At 40.1% G+C, this 20,287-nt stretch overlaps 1 protein-coding gene across 3 annotated transcripts in view; it reads left to right on the forward strand.

The window, feature by feature from the left end:
• LOC119659507 (A disintegrin and metalloproteinase with thrombospondin motifs 9) overlaps positions 1-20,287 on the forward strand; it is a 246,084-nt gene that overhangs the window by 215,391 nt on the left and 10,406 nt on the right. For 2 of the 3 annotated variants that reach the window (XM_038067634.1, XM_038067635.1), the window contains exons 14-24: positions 2,251-2,498; positions 2,607-2,680; positions 3,050-3,155; positions 8,320-8,454; positions 8,515-8,568; positions 9,008-9,180; positions 9,251-9,444; positions 9,502-9,624; positions 13,780-13,987; positions 14,310-14,486; positions 15,097-15,243. In XM_038067634.1, the coding sequence (XP_037923562.1) occupies positions 2,251-2,498; positions 2,607-2,680; positions 3,050-3,155; positions 8,320-8,454; positions 8,515-8,568; positions 9,008-9,180; positions 9,251-9,444; positions 9,502-9,624; positions 13,780-13,987; positions 14,310-14,486; positions 15,097-15,243 (1,639 nt within the window). The remainder of the gene's footprint in view (positions 1-2,250; positions 2,499-2,606; positions 2,681-3,049; positions 3,156-8,319; positions 8,455-8,514; positions 8,569-9,007; positions 9,181-9,250; positions 9,445-9,501; positions 9,625-13,779; positions 13,988-14,309; positions 14,487-15,096; positions 15,244-20,287) is intronic. The other variant, XM_038067636.1, reaches the window with a different exon arrangement.

The raw sequence follows: 20,287 nt of genomic DNA on the forward strand, positions 1-20,287 counted from the left end.
TCTATCCCCCCCCCCCCCCCCCCCTACCTCAGTTTTTCTCATGCTCTATTTCTGATTCTCTTATCACCATTTTCACACTCCGCCCGGTATCTGAAAGAATAGTGTGGCGGCACATTGGAGGCGCGAACCAGGTCGCCTTACAATCTCCGATCCCCTAAGCAGACATTGTTTCTTGGTCGACACGGGCGCTGAGCTGGCGGTTCTCCCTGTACCCCGTCCAAACACCCTTATTCCGCAAAACCTCCGTTTAGTGGCCGCGAACTCATCTCCCATCAACACCTATGGCTATAAGCAGGTGGACGTGAGTCTCGGATTACGCTGAACGTTTTCATGCCGCTTCTTTTTAGCGGATATCAGCATCCCCATATTAGACGCAGACTTCCTGTGTCACTATGGGCTGCTGGTTGACTTGCAGAACAAGACATTAATAGACCCCCACAACCTCGTTACAGACGTCGCGCACTTCTCCGAAAGTTTCACAACATTACGACGGAAAGTAATTTATCCAAGCCGGTGAACCACGATGTGCAGCACCATATCAATACCACCGGCTCTCCAATCTTCTCAAAGGTGCGTCCTGTTTCACCCAAGAAGCCCCCGAAGACATTGTGAAGACGGCTATTTGCACACCTTTCGGACTCTTCGATTTCACTAGGATGAGTTTCAGCTTGTGCAACGGTGCGCAGGCTTTTCCAGAGAGTGATCCACTCTGTTTTACGAAACTTAAACCTTTGTTTCGTAAATATGGATGATGTTTTGGTCCGCTTCCGAATCTGAACGCTTAGAGCATCTCGAGTGCATTTTTCAACGTCTCCTTGAGGCCGGACTTGTCTTAACGTTGAAAAATCTAGATTGAAATTTCTTGGCCACTTAGTTACCCCTGACGGTATCCGACCTAATCTGGTTGAGGCGATTAAGAGTTTTCCACTACCAACCAGGCGAAGGTTCTTCGGCATGTTAAATTTCTATTGTCGTTTCTTGGCCAGGGTCGCTCATCATCAAGCGATCCTGAACGCCTACTTGTCTGGGCCCAAAACCAAAGACTGCCGCGAGGTCGCATAGTCTGCTGAGGCCGTCCATGCATTGTCAAACAACAGCTTGTTAAGGCAACACTGTTGGCATTTCCTCAGCCAGATGCACCCCTAGCTGTGTTGGGCGATGTCTCAGATACTGCCGTGGGCGCATCAATAGGCGAGTCAAATCTGGCAACCGTTGAGCTTCTTTTCAAAGCAACTCAACCTAACTCAATGCAACTACAGCGCCGACGATCGGGAACTACTCGCCGCGTACTTCGCTACAAAATATAAATTTAAGGAGTTTCCTATTTTCGGCTCAAACTCTTACTTACTCTAAGAGACCTCAAATAAGGGACCCAGGCCATCCATTCTGGCCGATTTTCGCAGGGAATTATTCCACGCGATTCACGATCTTGCGCACCCACGCACCAGGTCTACGAACCGGTTAGTCATTAAAAAATATTTCTGGCCGTCCATGAACAAGGACGTAAATTCTTGGGTCAGACAGTGCATCGCATGCCAGAAGTGCAAGATCAACAAACACGCTCGAAAAGAAATAAGTGTTTTCCCTCGCTCAACTAAGCGCTTTCACACCATCCATCTCGACATCACAGGTCTTTTGCGAGATTCGCACGGATTCAAGTATTGCCTCACAATCATCGGCGGGTTTATACGGTGGCCTGAAACAATACCTCTGTCTGACATTACGGCGCAATCATGTGCCGAGGCCTTCTGTTGAGAATGGATTCCGCGCTTTGGTGTTCCAGCCGTCATCATCACGGACCAGGGAATGCAATTCGAATCTACCCTTTTCGCGAAGTTAGGAAAGCTCCTTGGCTTTAAACGGCATAGGACTAGTGTATACCATTCACAGTCCAATGGTATGCTGGAACGTTGGCACCGGACGCTGTAATGGTTCGCGACGATCCGTCGTGGTCGCGGCGATTGCATTTCGTCCTCCTCGGCCTCCGTACATCCCAGCGAGAGGAATTCGCGGCCAGCCCAGCGGAGATGGTTTACGGAGAGAATCTACGCCTCTTCGTCGATCCTGTTATCCTGGACATCACCCCATCAGCCATCAGCCTACTTCAGATAATTGAGGGCATTTAAGCTAATCAAAGCATTCCAGAGTTACCAAGGATATCTTTGTTGGTTTTCAGTCACAATGAAGTCATACCCCATTCTCTCCAAAAAATACGACTCTAACTTATTTTAATATTATTTTCTTCCAAAGATTCAGTCAATGTAGCCGAACATGTGGAGGTGGTATACAGGAATCACAACGTGAATGTAATAATCCTGTTCCGGCAAATGGTGGAAAATATTGTGTTGGAATACGTAGAAGATATCAATCATGTAATGTGCAAGATTGTTCAATTGACGAACCTGATTTCAGGGAGCAACAGTGCTCTGAATTAAATGGAAACAATTTTGGTATACGTGGAATAGATAGGAATGTGAAATGGGTGCCTAAATATGGAAGTAAGTGTTACGCTTTTTCTTTAATTTAATTTTAAAATTGTAGATATTTATGTTTGGAATCACGGGGAGATTAAAAAATAATAAAAAAAATTCTTTTTAAAAATTTAGTTTCACCAAGGGATGAGTGTAAGCTGTTTTGCCGAGTTGAGAAGTCATCAAACTATTTTCAGTTAGCTGATAAGGTGAAGATGTGACTAACTTTAAGGATCTTTACTATTTTACTCCTTTTTTCTATTTACAATTTTATATCTTTACTGCTATTATTTATTATTTTTCTTCTTCTTTTTCTTCAGCCTTTGTCCCGTTCACAAGCGGGGTCGGCTCGACTGCTATTTATTTTTGTTTTTATTAATTATTAATTTATTGTATTCTCCCTTTTAATTATTATTTCTCGCATAATTTTACTAAATTGTATACCCTTTGCTGTATTTGATTTATTTTTATTTTATTTACTTATTAAATTGTATATAATCTAACCTGAAACTAAATTTAGTGTACATATTTCTACTATAACTTTTTTCTTTCTTCTGGGGATATTTTCTTAAGTGCAGGTTCGTGATGGAACCACTTGTACCTTCGATAGCTTTAATAAATGTGTCAATGGAATTTGTCGGCCCGCAGGATGTGATAATGAATTGAATTCAACAACACAACTTGGTAACTAACATCTTCTTTAAATATTTAGATATAAGTATTATAAATAGTAAAGCTTAATCACGAATCAGTAGAAAAAGGACATAACAAAAGTAATCCTATATATATTTAGGTATTCCATGTCATGATAAAGGAGATAAGATAAGAAAATAAGATACAAACACCAAAAGGAAGGAGTACATTCAAATTGTCAAAAACAATAAAGATTCAAACATTTACTGTAAATAATACTAAAAGGTTAAACCAAAATTTTGATCCTTTTAGGAGCACCCATATTTACTGGGAAAATCCAATATGAAGTGAGTTAACATTATACCTTTAGATGAAGATAAACGTCTAGATACATGTCAAAAGATGACCCCAAGGACTAGCAAAATTGACAGCTCTGCATGTTATCAAGATCATCGAGCTAAACTTCGAAATTGTGTTGAAGGCAGAGAATGAATCTCTCTTTATAGACGTCTTACTGAGCGATCGTTACGCAAATCCCCCATTACTTTATAGCAAAAAAGGCAAGGCTTTCCGTGAATTAAGATTTGAACTAATTTTTGTCAACTATTTAAATTCAAATCAATCCTCGTCTCCCCTGTTATTAAAACCTTTCTAAATGTAGCATCCTTGTCGTTTCCAACAAGGAGCCTGCCATACAGGCAAAGCCTCTGAGCACTCAGACCTTGACGGTCCATTGTACTCGATTCTCCCGTCTAACGGAATATTCCTCGATTCGTTTATGCATCGCAGGATTTCCGTTAGTGGATGTGATACTACCGGCTACAGTAGGAGCACATCAGGACCAAAAATCTGATGTCTGATGCGCCCATAGGCGGGGCGTTCACTTAGCAAACGCTCCGTGGATTCCGCTTCCTCATTACAGGGTAGACACGTATCATCTTGAATTATGGCCTGTCAGAAAGTCCACCATACTTCTGCAAGTCTTCCTGCTTTTCGACAGGATAAACGTTGCAATATCTTTGCTTGATTCTAACAGGAAAAGTTTGGTGTATCTAGCAGCATTAAGGCTTCGCCACCCATCATTATGAGAAGCTTGTTCCCAGTTTTTGATAGCAGCATCAGCCAATGCTACTGACACCCCAATTGCTGGTTCCGGTCCGGGCGTGGGAAAAGTTGAAGCCTCTTTTACTAAGGCATCCGAGATTTCATTTCCCTCTACACCACAATGACCAGGTACCCAGAGTAATTCCACCGTATTGAATCTAGAAACAGAGCTTAATCGGTTTCTGAATTCCTGGACCATTTTTGAAGTGATCAATGCAGCTTGACTATTGCTACAGAATACGTTGTTCCTGCCCTTCAACGCTCATCAATCAACCAGGTTGCCGCCCTTAGGATCGCATACACTTCAGCCTGAAAGGCCGTTGCCATCAGTATATCCTGACAGTATGTGTATTTCTACACATCGTTCCAAGATTTCGCCCAACAGCCAGGATAGCCACGTCATCCTCATAAACTTGAACACGTTCAAACAGATTTTGCAATTCGCATAGTAGTGAGCCGATCAGCATACTCCACAGAAGTGGCGAGAGCACACCTCCTTGAGAGCAGCCTTTCGTCGCACTTCAACACACAACAATCTCTGCGTTAGCATAGCCTAGATCCACTTTACTAGAGTTTCGTCAACATCATGCTCTCTGGCGGCATCACAGAGCTTTTGGAAGGGCACACAGTCAAAAGCTCCTTCAATGTCCATGAACATCCCCATCGCGTACTCACCCTTCAAAGTTGCATCCTCTATCTTTGAAACCAAAGAATGAAGAGCAAACTCACAACACTTTCCACGTTGATAAGCATGTTGGTTTTCATTTAGTGGGTGCGGCCTTAGCGCCTTCTCGCGAATGTGACGCTCAACCAGTGTCTCCAGACATTTCAGCGAAAATGATGTTAAGCTAATTTGCCTGAAGTTCTTTGGATTTGAATAGCCATCTTTCCCAGGCTTTGGTATGAAGACTATCTTCACCTTCTGCCAAGAGGAAGGAACATAGCCCAGAGCAAGACATCCTTGAAAAATATTTCTTAGGAGTTGCTCTAAATGCTCTTGACTCCCCTTTAGCATCGCTGGGTAGATGCCATCCAAGCCAGGTGCTTTGAAGTGTCCAAATGATAGTATAGTAGCTCTCGCCTTTTCATTGGTAACAACCGCTCTAGCAGTGTCCCATTTCCCCTTGCAACACTTTCGTGTTGAAGCATTTGCTAAAACCGCCAATTCACCTCTTCTCACGTTTGACACCTGTTCTCCTGGGTGGTATACTTCCAAGAGAGTCTATATCGTCTCTACCCTGGAGTTCGTGCAAGTGCCGGTTTTCTAAGAGAGTCTAACTTGGCCGACTCATCCTTGTTAAGTACTCTGCACAGCCTGGGAGGCTCCCTTTTACCTTCCAGTTCCTCACAGTATGCTCTAAAAGATTCTCGTTTCGAACGTTTTACGTTCCTCTTATATTCACGCAATGTCTTCCGGAAATTTAGCCAGCCTTCATTTTTATTGCTTTTGCAAGCGCGATTTACAAGCTGGATATTGACTACCATGCTTTATGAAGACAGTAATATTCTAGATCTACTGCATACAAACCAAGGACCAACTGCTCTAAATGGTTATCATCATCATCAACGGCGCAACAGCCGGTATTCGGTCTAGGCCTGTCTTAGTAAGAAACTCCAAATATCCCGGTTTTGGGCCGAGGTTCACCAATTCGATATCCCTAAAAGCTGTCAGACGTCCTGACCTACACCATCGCCCCATCTGAAGCAGGGTCTGCCACGACTTATTTTATACCACAAAAACGTCAGTCATACTGGAGGATTCAACACAAGTCCCAATCGGGACGATACGAAAGAATGGTCACATAACAAAAGATTTCCACACTATTCGCTTCACCGGTAGATACAAAAAATATAATGCAGGAGGACTGTTGGAGTTAGTTCTGAGACGCAAGGATGTAGCCAAAGATATTCCAGTCGACGAGCCAGCGACGCAGGTCAAGTCTCATATTTTAACTTGATCTAGCGGGACTCGCCTGAAATGGAATCTTTGCTTTTCTTCTTTCCCACTCGAGAAAAAATTGGAAATCAGACTACTTAACAAAAACTTACTGCACTTATCAGTATATATATTCCAAACCATGACTATAAGCCCTGGGGCGTTGGCCAATAAGCGACCACGCCGCTCAAATAGGTTTCCTCACACCACACATCGCACAATTTGGGAGAAGCGAAATAGTCCCTTCTAATCTGCAATGGCAGGACTCAAGCAGGAGCCAAGCAACGAACTTAAAGCGGCTGATTTGGTTGACATTCTCTCCGAGCCCAGGCCGTTAGCTCCGAATTGAATTTTACCTTGCAAGTTCAGGTTAATAACAATACTCGTTGGCGCAACAATCCATATTGGATCAGGGCCTTGACGTCTGTTAGAGCACTTCATTCAAAACTGTAACGGTACACTAGAGTGCACTGAAGGAGGCAATGTGGTCAGCATTACGCTCACCCGAGATTATTACACTGATTTGACTCAGGTACTCATTCACAGCTGAGTCGACTAGTATCCGACATACAGCCACGATAACAAATCTCTCTGCCAGCAGTGAAATTTTAACCGCCGCCTTCTGCTACGACACCCCAGCGCTCATCAATTCAGGATGCATTTTCTTTTTATTTGCTCTTATTTGCTCTCCAAACTCTTTTTCTTTGACAGATTTTAAGGTTGGTTGCACTATTGCCGCGCCTTGGTTACTCGCTTGCTGTCTTTATCAATCGAATCCCCCCATATGCTTCGCGCCTGTCGAGATGATATTCTTTCTTTTCAAAGTCGCCTGAGAAAACTCCATAGAGTTCATGTAGTAAATTCATCATAAACTAATATACAGATAGAGTCCTCTAACTCGTCATAGATAGTATACAACTGCACATGGCACTTTTTCCATCTCCTCGGATCAGGTCCAACAACTCGACGTTTAAAGGGGTTCACTGATTTCACTTCGGCCTATTCCATGGTCCACGTTTCACTGCCATAAAATGATCTCGAGCAACTTGCCCAAAAATGGAATGATCGCCTCATGTAGCATAGTCTCAGATTGAATCTAAACAAAACTGAATTTTTGACGACCGATCCCCATGAAACAGGCACAATTACTGTCAGCGGCAGTGACCTGCCCAGAACTGAGCGATGTAAATACCTCGGATCAATGCTATGAGCCAATGAAAAACTCCACTATGAAATTGCTCCACGTATTAACGCAACCTGGATGAAGTGGCGTTACACAACTGGTGTTCTTTGTGACCGACGTATCAACGATCGTCTCAAATCTAAAATTTACCACAATGTCGTCCGTTCTGACGCTCTCTATGGTTCTAAGTGTTGGCCGACTATAAAAACAATGAACCACGTCTAGCGGTAAGGGAAACGAAGATGTTGTATTGGAATAGTGACGCGACACGTTTTGATCACATCCGAAATGAGGATATCCCCGATCGTTATGGGGTTGCATCGAGTGTGGAAAAAGTGCGAGAGAGGCGTTGTGGATGGTAATGTCACGCAATCCGTGCCAACGAGAATTCACTTGCCAAAATTGGTCTGAACATCGAAGTCGATGATAAATGACCAAAAGCCAGGCCGAAAAAACCGTGGCCTGATACGCTGAATGGGGATTTAAAAGCCTCGAAATTGCACCCAGATCGGGCATTTGATAAAATAAAATAACGGAACCGATCACGAGGAGCCGATCCCGCTTGTGAACGGAACAAAGACTGAAGAAGAGTGATTGGAGGAAGTAGTTCCAAGCACGTTGGTCACAATAGTTTCATGGCACTGTCCCGTCAGTAGATGTTCTGGGGGTGAATCTCAGACAATTTCCTGTCTGCGCAGCTCGCAGGCGATCATAGGAACATTTCCTAGGTTGAGAAAAAGAACAATCTTTTTATATCAACCACGCGCCCATCCTCTTCTCATTTCAACAATTAATAAAATAAATAATTTTTATTATTAAAATATCTGGAGGGAAATTTTTGAAAGGAGCAATGAGATAATTGGAATAGAATATTCGTTTGGAAGTTAAGAAGAAATAAAATTAATTTGAAAAACACAAAAAAAAAATTTAAATATAGCTTAGTCGAAACCGGGGTTTTCTATAATTATCAAATGGATTTTTTTTGACTTCAGACAGGTGTGGTGTATGCCAAGGAAATAACGATACATGTAACGAGGTAACAGGAAACATTTACAGATCGCATATTGAATCGGGAAGCGATACCACAAAGAAACCATTCCATTTTAATATACTCACAATTCCAAAAGGTAAGTTTGACACCATTCTACCAATCTAGCAACCTTTCTATCTTCTACCCTATTTTGCAGGATCAGCTAACATTGACATTCGACAAGTTGGCGCACCACTTTCAAATTATATAGGTAATTGTTGTGGAATTTCAATGTTATCATTATATATCGACCGAATTGCATCCATCAAATAAAAATAGAAAGAAAATTCGCATAATTTATGTATAGTTTGGAGTGTCAAAATTTTTACAAAATATTTTGGATCCGCTGCCAAAAAAAAGTACAAAAATTTGTATATCAGCATCAAAATCATAATCCTGGAAGAATAGCAGTGTTTATGATCAGGCTTATCTGTTTTCCATGAAGCTCTGATCCTAAAGGCTGTAATTTTCTCAGGGTTACAACACGACTGGACTGAAAATTTGCCCGACTTTTTTAGTATTATTTTAAGTTTATATTTGACCAAGTTTTGTTAAATTGATTCTATTATATATTCAATGTTGTGAAAGATATATTTTTGATTTATATAATATTTCCAAAATTATTCTTCTCTTTTAAAAAAAAAAAATAGTATTACTGGATGATCAAGGAGAGTATCTTCTAAACGGCCATAATGTCATAAATACCTACAAAAAAACCTTCCCGTACGCCGGAGTGACCTTTGAATACAGTGGCGCCAACAGCACTGTCGAACGTGTTAATACAACTTATTCGAGAATACTCAAAAAGGATCTTAAAGTCGAAGTAAATTTCCCCATTCAAATCACTTTCGTTTCCTTAAATTATTCAAAATTATTTTTAAAATTCAATCCAGCTACTGTCACTGCCACCAGAGCAAGACAATGGTGATGAAATTCTTCTGACGTACACTTACACAACGCCAATAGTGAATGCGGAGAGACACCACCATGCAAGGCATCATCATGACATTTACTATCCAAAGCCAGAAGTCTATCAGTGGAAGTTACCCGAATGGGGTCCTTGCAGTGCACTTTGTCAGGGAAGCAAGTAAGGATAGTTTCAAACAAATTGACAAAAAGATTATTTATGGTTGGATTTCGACAGGCATAGGACACCGGTTTGCGTTAAAGTTGATGCATCGCAGCAAGTGTCATCAAGTTACTGTGAATCAAGTAAAAAGCCAGTTGGAGCCTTGGATATGGCGTGCAATGAGGATTGTGAACTCATGTGAGTAGAAAGTAATTTTATAAAATGGATAGAATTCTCCCCCTGACTTCAGCAGTCTACAAATGATTCTACCTCAAATTGTCTAAGTTGAAGAACCATCTAACGATTCGATCAGCTTCAAAAAAATTCATGCTGAACAGTTGGACGATTCAGAAAACGCTGACCGAGAGCAAGGCCACTAAAACTAACCCACATCTAAATACTTCCCCGTAGATAGGTTACAATTATCAACAAAATTAGCACACTCGCAAAGGTTCATGCAGGCAAAGCAGCCAGTGCGACCATCGGTCATGAGATCCAACGAGTATTGTTATTATTGACGGGGATGTGCTTCGGTCTATTGTACCACTTCAATTTTTACTATATACTTATAACTACTATAACACATTATATCCTACGACGCACAGGAATATTAGGATGTCACCCTAAGTACTTCTGCAACTCGCCTGGGTTTTGGCAGACTCCCAGGTGTAATTTTCCGCTGCCCATGAAAGCTGGACATTGCCCTAGAATGTGTATGGAGGGTTCAATATTAACCTGGTAAAATCTGTAGATAATGTCCTTGGATTTCCCCGGTTTCGATAGGTGTAGGCCATAGCTTCCTGTGAGTATGTCCATCATAATCACAAGATGTGTCTAGGTTGGACTTCGACAATCCTGCGAGTGCCTTGATTACCCAGCAAGCAAAACGACGGACTGAACGACCCCCATCTTCCAAAACAACCTAACGGTCAGAAATAGATTATGTAGCTTCACTACCTCTAATCCGCTATATGTCAAAAGATGGTATCGTCTAGATCACAGAGATTCTTTTCTGTTGAACTAACGTCAACCACCGGATTTTGGTCCAGCTTTTAGTCGAGCCCATGTTTCCCTGTCGGTGACCATAATACCCTATCGCTTCCACTGAGGTTTATCTATGTATAGTCGATGTGCCAGAGATGGTACTGATGGTCGATGATGGGACAGATAGCTCTACCCAGATTTTCTATATCTTCAATGTTTTGTATTTTGAAAGATTCTTCAAGGTTTATCTACACAAAGATTTAGGCTCTCGTTTTGTCTGCCCATCTGCTCGCCTACCTGGCACGGTGGTGATTAAGGGTAATACATACACTGTTCCCCGCTAGTATCACTTAACTCATATTCTTTAGTGATAATTGACACCATGTTAGGCGCATCATCCTGCTATACTGATGGGTGCAGGTAGCCCGCCCATAATTAGGGACCGTCTATTACAGAGACATTACCTATTTACTGAACTTATAGTTCACGGAGGGTTTGCCTCCTTTAAAGGTAAGCTTATCGCAGAAACTTATTAAGATCAGTACGTTTAATATCTCAAATATTTTCAGAGCCAGATAAGCATTCTATTTGTCCATTTGGCTGGCCACCCTGTGTTTCATCGTATGACTATTTGATGCTTTTTACTACAAAGTCCCTAGTTTCTCTCTCTCTCTCTGGTAGGCTCATTTAAGTCCCTAGAATACACTATGAGACGCATTAGGTAAGCCGCAAAGCCAGAAAGATCAGTAACACAAATTAGTGTCCATTAGCAATACATAGCAGAAGAGACCCTCTGCACAGTTGATCGAATAAGCAGGGCACCAAACCCAAAGAAAATTGAACAGGTAACGAAAGCAGCGGAAACTATTGGCAAAGTATACACAGGCACAGTGCCTGGTTACAAAAGTTCAGAAGCCAAGTGTAGTAAAGAATCATATCAGAAGGGTCAGGACAGGTCCAGAACTTATCAATTTGAGGAAAATGCTAGCTGCATAAAAATATCGAAGAAATCCAATGACATAACTGCGGACAAATTCGTTAACATAGTAGACAAATATAAGGATATAGCATGCCGGGGATCACTCTAGAGTGCAAAGATATAGATAACATCACCACAAACAAGGACGTTCGACATTTCGTCTATCAGTGGAGGGGAACCCAAACTACTAATAGGAGGAAGTATAAATGTGTTATCCGTTGGCCTAAGGCTTCAGCCACACAGCGAAAGACAGACGGAAGCAATGCACGATATATGGAATAGGAGCTTTTCGGAGTAGAGAGAAAATAAGCCGATCATGCATATCAGTCAAAAGGTGACCGCTCCCTATTAGGCAGCCCAAATGCTCATAGAACAGTGAACTTACAATGCCGCATACTTTCGACCAAAAAAACTTCTCCAGAAGCTCAGAGTATTCTAGCAATTGGGAAATATGTTCCAAAGCTTGAGTAGTATATATATATATTTCGGGAGCAACTTACTCCCTTCATCAGTACTAAATTGTAGTTTGGAGTAAGCTACTGGTCTATTAATTTCAGACTTAACTACAAATAAAAGAAAATATCTAACCTCTTGAGTAGTATTCTTAACAAAGCCTTGAAACTGACAGTGAGGACTAGGTCCAACATCCAAACTGTCAAGGCGTGAAGTTCTAGATGCAAGCAAGAAAAACATGATCAAAGTAGAAGTCCATGGAAATACCCATGTCTTTAAGTCGACTACTAAATACCGATGGATTAAGTCCTGATGATTTTACGTCAGTATCGACCGTCTGGACCTAACCCCACGATCTTCTTCGGACACAGATTGATTTACAGTCAGAACCCCGCTGTGACTGGCATAGCGATAACGGTTTATACTACCTACAGACTCAGGATTAATACCGGTAGACGCGAGGCCTACCTAAAGCCTATACTGCAACCAAGGAGTACCCGCTTGCGCGCTTGAGCCCAAAAAAAAGCTTTTCCCGCGATGTGGACACCATCGCAGCCATCATGAAACTCCGACAAAAGGGATCCTGGTCCTGAATGCGATAGCATACGAGAAGAACCAGGACATTTTATTTTTCTTTACCCGAAATTCATGACCGAAAAAATTCTGAACGTGCATCGAAGACGAACATGAGTTCGGAGGGAATAGTTGAAGAATTGCTCAAACTGAAGGAAAACTGGCTTGCAGTTGCTTCCGCAATTGTACAGATACAAAACGGGCTGCTGGAATCAAGGTGACAGCAAAAGACAAACTCACGCTGTAAAGTAATTCTTAGTCCCATAAGGTCAGTGCTAAGGAGGCCCGGGGTTGGTTTTTAATGAATGTGACTGCAAGATTAGCCCAATCTAATTCCGACGTTCATATGAGCTTGAGCTTCACAAGCAGATATCTCTTTACATGATTTTTACTTTATTATGTAGGAATAAAAGTGGACGTTATATTACTGGGTGTGGGTAAAGCCTTTCGCGGTTATCTTCTGATGGAAGCCATTTTTGATCCATGTCATGTCTCAAAATCTTTTATCTGTGAGCCCCTTTGAGCTGGAGAAATTGGTACACTCTTTACGTAGGTAGGATATCTCTGGGAGAAAAGTGACCATTGACTCCTCCTTCTTTTTTGAGATTGCCATTAATTAGGATACTTTTGCATACTTCTTCTCTGTAGGCCCAGATTTGTATTATTTGGCATGCTTAGGATCCTTCTACCTACCAGTCTTCACTCTTTCTCCATCTGCTGGTAGTAATCGCATAATCATAAAGCTAGCCACTGGAGACAGTCCATCTCTAACATAATTACACTACCGAGACAGTGGCGTCTTCTCCTCGATAATGGGAAGAGCATTTACTGCAGAGAAGACTGATCGGAGATCTGACAATTTCTCTTCAATTTCTGAGGCCTCCTAAAAATGCCCTTTTTTCTCTTAGGATAAATTAGTAATAACCGAGAAAAGTTTCATTTTTGATATCTGTTAGCACATAGCCAAGTAAGGACTATCTCAACATCCCATTCTAATAAATAGGCACATAAAGTTAATAGCAGTAGGCTCCTTTGTTTTAGAGATTTAATTAATTCTGGTAGCATCGAATTTTGCGGAAATATAGCGCATTATGTAAGCCACGGTACTGGAAAATTTGGTGCTAATTTTACCATTGTTAAAGGAGTCGGCAAACGTTTCATTTCTCATTTGAATACTCTGAATTTTGCAAAATTCTCCATGAAGTGCTTAGCTTCTAACTTTCACCGCACTTAATCCGAAAAGATAAGTGAAAATAGATTTAACAAAAGTCAAATCACTTTATCTTCAATATTTTTAGCTTCAGGACTCAGTATTATATTTAATACCTAAACCCACTTATGACTTTTGTTTTAATTTTTTGCAGACGAAATATCACAAGCGTCTCGAAATGTTCAGCATCTTGCGGTATGACCGGAATGCGAAGTATCAAATATAACTGCATAAAAAGATATATCACCAATAATACATCAATCATGGTGGATATTTCATATTGTCACGAATCAATATCACGTTCTGATTATGAAGAATGTACAGGATCCTGTGCAATATGGAGCTTTACGGAATGGTCCCAGGTAAAGATTTAGAAATATAACATTAAGCAACTATCCTCCAAATAGGAAGCACTGAATAAAAGGTGAATTAACTATAAATGAATGAACATAAAGAAATAAAACAAAATAAATAATTTTAAATCAAGAAATGTAGGAAAATAAACGAAAATATATATAACAAATTAATTATTAAAAATGAATAGAAAAATTAAAAAATAAACATAAACCAATAGGAGTTTCCTATAAAATTCTAGGGATTTATCGGATGCCAATTATTGACCAGATATTTCACACCTAAGATATCAAGATTGCTACATGGAAAATATATTTTCTCTGCTTCCAGTGTACTCAAACCTGCGGAACGGGTCAACAAACTCGCTCATTAATTTGTCTATCACATCCCAATGGCATCGAAGTAGATAAATCAGAATGCTCACATCTGCGTGAACCAAACGATCACAAAATTCAACCATGTAATCGAGAACCGTGTCCATCTTGGGCATATGGAGAACAAACACCGGTAAATTACTTAAGAAAACTAATATCAAAATGCTTATATTTTCAAGTTCCTCTTTTTATCGTTGTTAAGCAATATCACGCTTCACCTCAATTTCAAAGATTTATTTTTTTGGTTCTGTGTAATTTTATTTCATAATTGTTTTTGAAACGAGAGGGTCTTAGAAGAAATTTGGTATTTTTAAAGGAGTTATTAAGAATATAACACTATTAAGTTATTAAATCCAGAAAGTTTCAAAAATAATTATAAATTTCAGCCAGATAAGCTGACAGTTCCTCTGTGCCATTCCCCACCACACATCATCCATGTCAATTTTCCCTGGAAACACAAAACACCCTATTCATTCGTCTCTCTTTCATAACTATTTTCCGGTTATTTTCTTTTTAAACATCCAATTCTATTTTATTTTTATTTTAAAGGTGTTTTCCTGTTGTTGTTATCTAATCCTTGTTCTATTTCATTTTATTATTGTTGATATTATTTTCTTGAAATTTTATTAGAAACCAGCAAATATAAAATAGAATAAAATAAATTTTGATTCATATGTAAAAAACCAAAAAACAACATAAAGTTATCAAAAAGAAATTGATTCTATTCAAAATATATTATTTAGTGCTCAGTCACGTGTGGAATTGGCCAACGCACAACTGCTATTTTTTGTATGCAAAATAATCAAATTGTAGATAAGCATATGTGTGCTGGTTATCCAATGCTTAAACCACTCAAAACAAATTGTACCATGCCACCATGCCAAGAGCAGGTTAGTTTATGGTTCGCTTCTAAATTTTATATTTTTTTATTTTATCTCTCCCCACTATAAATATATTTCTTGTAAATATCTTTGAATATAGAATGCAAAATGAATGTGCAAAATGTATGAAAACATGCTCCCAATATCGGCTAAATTGACGGTTTATAGCATTTCCCTCGAAAAGGATATCAGACAAAACGAAAATAAAAAATAAAAGCTCGGAAAAGATAAAAAAAATCAATGAAAAATATTAAAAATATACTAAATTCATCGTGGGTATCTTTTTACATAACATTTACATATCGCATAATTTTTAACAAACCTTCAATGGATTTTTTTGGGCCAGGTTGGGTTAAAGGTCAATTCATCAAAATCCATTGTCGTATTATTATTTTTAATTTGTATTTTTGAAGAAAAGATAGATAACTTCGTTCATGAACCATTCAAAAATTCAATGTCAAATTGGGGTCGTGTTACTGAAGTAGCTTCTCTCCGCTAGGAGTTCTACTAGCTAACTTTCTTGTATTTAAAAGAGTCAAAAATTTATAAATTTTCCAAAAAACGAAACTCAGAATTTTGACTCAGCTTTTAACGACTAACAATTCTTAACTAAATGCTTTTAGATTGATACTAATTGATCACTTAGCAAAATATCTATTATGATTAGGAAAGGTTAGAGCACACATGTACTTTTGTATATAGAATTCACCAAATAGGCAAAAAGGATAATTATTCTTTTAAACAAGAGAGCCCTGGACACAAACAAATAAAAAAAAATCTTTGAGCATGTCCTAATTTATTAAAAGAAAACCTTTTTCAAGGATTTAAGATTTCTATAACATATTAACAAAGTTTTCTTAAATTTGATTACCAAAATAGATATTTATTGACGTCTCCCAGGACTTCATTTCTCATGAAAATATTCTCAATTCTCTTTTCCTCATACAGAAAGCCTTCATCCGAACCTTTTTCAACAACAGATAGCCGGTCCCTCTCCTTTTGAGCCCAAATTTCCTCCTCTCCCTTTTAATGAAGGGAAAGCTATTTGTGGTACTACTAATGCGCTGCAGATATATAGAAGTATTTTTGTCTCCTTTTTGAAATAAAACGTTAAGCCCCTCCAATGACATGCCTCAGGTAAAGAAGTGAATTTTATTCCTATACAATAATTAGGAAAACACGAAGGAGCAACTACTCTTTGATAACTGAGAATCCCTCGGAACTTGTTGAAACCAAGTACAGTACAATCCAGCGGTTGTTCCACAACTCCAACAATGACCAATTGCATGGCGTTTGCCAAAACATCTGCCGGGCTGAATAAAAGTAGGTGCGAAGGCCTTGTCAAGGCCATAAAAACTCTATTGTGGTGAAAGGTTCTTTTTCCACACATCCCATATGCGATAGCCGGAAATGATAGCCAGTATCTGACGCCAATGGACCACTGTCAATTCATTATGAAGCGCTGGAAATTTCTGTCGTAAGCATCAGTCAGATCGCTAATGTTCCAAAAGGATAATCTGCCAGTGAAAGACCCGGTTGACCCCGAGGTGTCAGGACTTCTTTATTATGTCATGCCTAGACCGGACACCGGTTGTTGCGCTGTTGATGATGATGACGAATAGCGAAGAGAGAGCGTACCCCAAAAATTACCTCAAACTTAGGGAGCTGAGGACTATTATTCAAAAATCCGCGAAGTGATTATACTATAATCTATCTTTTACAGATATAATTTCCATAGGTCCCTGGAACTTCAGATTGTGAGGTGCTATAAAAATGAGTCCGCTGAGTAAAAATCAGGTTGGTGCAACATTCAGGACTGCCAGTACTCTAACCTCTAAATCCATTTGCATTTGAGAACCGCACTAGAAACCAACCGAGATAACGCAAGCCCTGAATCTGCCACTTGCATATCTAACAACGCCGTCCAATGTGTAGTGTTAAACCCTCGCCCCCCCTCTCCCCCCCTTTCTTAAAATTGCCAAGGGTATCAAGGATTCTCTGCCAACTTGTTCAGAATGACGATGCACACTTCACCGAAAACGAATCTATCGTAACATAGTCACTCTGACCACTAAGCGACAATTAATGGTAACATCCTCCAGACTGGTAGGGCATTGCAGGGATGCGTTGAAAAGTCTAGGCGAGTCACTCAAAGCCACCCTGCTCTGGGGTTCCCGGTCATAAGAACATAGAAGTGAATGAGCAGATTAACGAGCTGGCTAAGTGGGAATCTCCTCTTGGCAGTACTTCGGTGGGTACAGTAAAGTATCCAGCTGGCGACTATCAAGAGGGGAGTCTATTTAGCAATCGCTGCTTTCAGATATGTCAAGTCAAGAAGAATTGGGACTGAATATATAATAACAAGACCCAATCGTAAAAGATCGTACGAAAGATGTCTGCAAGGGGAACGCATTGCCGAAGTTGCGTTTGCTTAGCTCTAGCTAGAGCCAGGCGATAGACACGATTTAAACCATCCCTCAAGGATGTCTTTAGTAGCATCAAAAAGGTGCACGCAATAACCAGGCTCTATGCATAGTCGATACCAGAAAGCGCATGGTTTTCCGTATTTACCCTCCATGTGGTAGGATCGCGGGGATGAGTTTATCATGATGGAAGCTCCAATCCAATCTGATAGGAAGAAAGGAAGCCTTAAATCCCGCACCTTACACATCAATGTAAGCTAAAGGAATAGTCAGAATATTTGCTATTTTTGCCACCACTCTACGTATACCCAAATGAAATATAATATCAGCACTATGTTTGGCATGATACAGCATACCATAACCAAGTTGGTATAACTGTGATTTGCCCACTCATCCTAGTCAGCTTTCCGTGTATATAAGTTTTCCAGCAGTACCAAAAGGAAGCACTCCTTGGCCCACTCGATTATTAGCACACTATCAAGTATGCTGCCCTAATCCCGGTGCCCAGTGATCCTATGCTACCTCCCTAAGGAGGAGATATATTTTTCGATATCCCAGGCAAACTGACAATTTAAGTAGAAGGCCTTTCGTTCTTTCTCTCCAATTAAACTACAGGCCAGGCCGTGTTCGTTACTCAATACTGAATACTCACCGAAATAGAACCCACCACTTCCTGTGAGATAACTCTCATTACAAACATGTTGTTGGTAACTATGAACTTCAACATCTAGCAGCTATGCCTATTCTTAGACTTCGCAGCCTTTATAGCCAATCCCCCGAAACTTCTCCACTTCTCATTATTCCACTGACCTGCGAAGGCTGACGATTGAGGCATTCTATAGTAAGATAGTGGCGTATTCTTAACTGGGGGTGCGGACTTCTCAAAAGCCCAAACATTGTCCGAATTCAATAGTGTATTTGGCGCATTTCGACCAATTCATGATTCCTCAGAAATCATACATTCTCAAGGAAGGAATGGCATTCATCATTGACCAAATATTTCCCATCTATGACTGGTTCCTCAAAACTATGCCTACGGATAGCAACGACCTGACCTTAATCCCAGTGATGCGAAAACCTCTGAACTCTAACAGGATAAAATTTCAGACCAAAAACGAGGTAACAAGCCCCATCCAGACAAACCGACTCCTTGACTGCTTTACCCAGAAAAAAAATGTTCACATATAAATTGGCAGCGGTCCTAGCGAGTTCGATCAAGCAATCTGGGAGTTCTTTGTTAAGGTTGACAGTTAAATATTTGAAATAGCGAGTTTTTAGTTACTTGCACCTCTTTTGGATGTAAACGCCACTATACAAAGCCTTCAAAATTCTCTTATTAAACTCGCATCTTCTACCTATTTGCAATGCCTTGTCCCTGTCTTGGTTGAAATTCGATTCTTCCTGAATTTTTTAAAAATCACCTCACCGCATCTTCTTTGGAATCAAAGTATTGCGCAAATTCACACAGATGCTGACCCCGAATTCGTCAGAAAAACCAACCGCTCCCATAATTGAAACAAGCAATCTCTCAATGGTTCCCCAAAAAACGTTTATCAATCACATTAGTTTTGTCAGCTAGATATCGTTTATCATAGTGGGTTATGGTCTTAGCGTTTCTGGCTTCCCTTAAATATCGTTACATTCTACTACTAAGGAAAGCACTAAGCGAATTGAGGAAAAAGTATGATGCACAAATCCCTCTATTCAGGACAAATTCCGAAATATTGATCCCCGATGGGTTTAAAAAACTCGCCCTAGGCGGCTCAAGATCCAAAAAACGATTGGTTCAATATAAGCCGTAATAAAAGCGTGTTCGCGAATATGTAAAAGGGAACAACTGACACCTGATTTCCACTCTCGCAGGGCAAAAGTCAGACAAAGTCTAACGAGGTTCCCCTGTCTTGGACGACACTGAAGTCACGTTTTTCAACCTCCTCCAAGAGTCATTATATTTTCGTGCTTAAATCCCATGTGAAAAAGTAAAAAGGGCGGCTGTCAACGGATGCAATTTCATCAAAAATTGAAAAAATAATTTGATGCGATTTCTCTAGTTCATCATGAGAAACTCCCACATTTAACCGCAACCACAATCTTGATAGCCGATATTAAGATCACTTTGCCAAGGCTGAAGGAGTGGCATCTCCAACTCTTCCTGCCTTCGCGCTTACTCAGTTTTGCATAAAAAGTTGCGGATCAAAAGAGTCTGATTAAAGACCAACACTTAAAATATAACCTCTTCTGGGCAAATCTGGTATGGCACCGCTATCCAACCCCACGTTTACCCGTCGATCTACATCCTCTTCGGATCATTGGAACTGATAGTACCCTACTGATAGATGGTTTTGCCTACCGGCTAGAAATTTTGACGGATTTCATTTTATAGGTGAGTTTCCCACCAGTGATTTGATTGATTTGATTTATGAAATTAACGCTTCGAAATATTGTGGGAAGCATCGTCAGCTCGTAGATGAGTGTCAGTGGTCAAGATCAAATAAAACCCTTAAATAAAGTTCAAGGTAATCGAAACTTTGAAAAATGGAAGCTCACCTGATATGTTAACTAAGGTAATTGAAAATGATTAACATTTATGTTCATTCGGGCTTTATTCTCCATCTAAGCTACTATATGTT

The sequence above is a fragment of the Hermetia illucens genome, chromosome 6 (assembly GCF_905115235.1).
Source record: "Hermetia illucens chromosome 6, iHerIll2.2.curated.20191125, whole genome shotgun sequence".
NCBI lineage: Eukaryota > Metazoa > Arthropoda > Insecta > Diptera > Stratiomyidae > Hermetia > Hermetia illucens.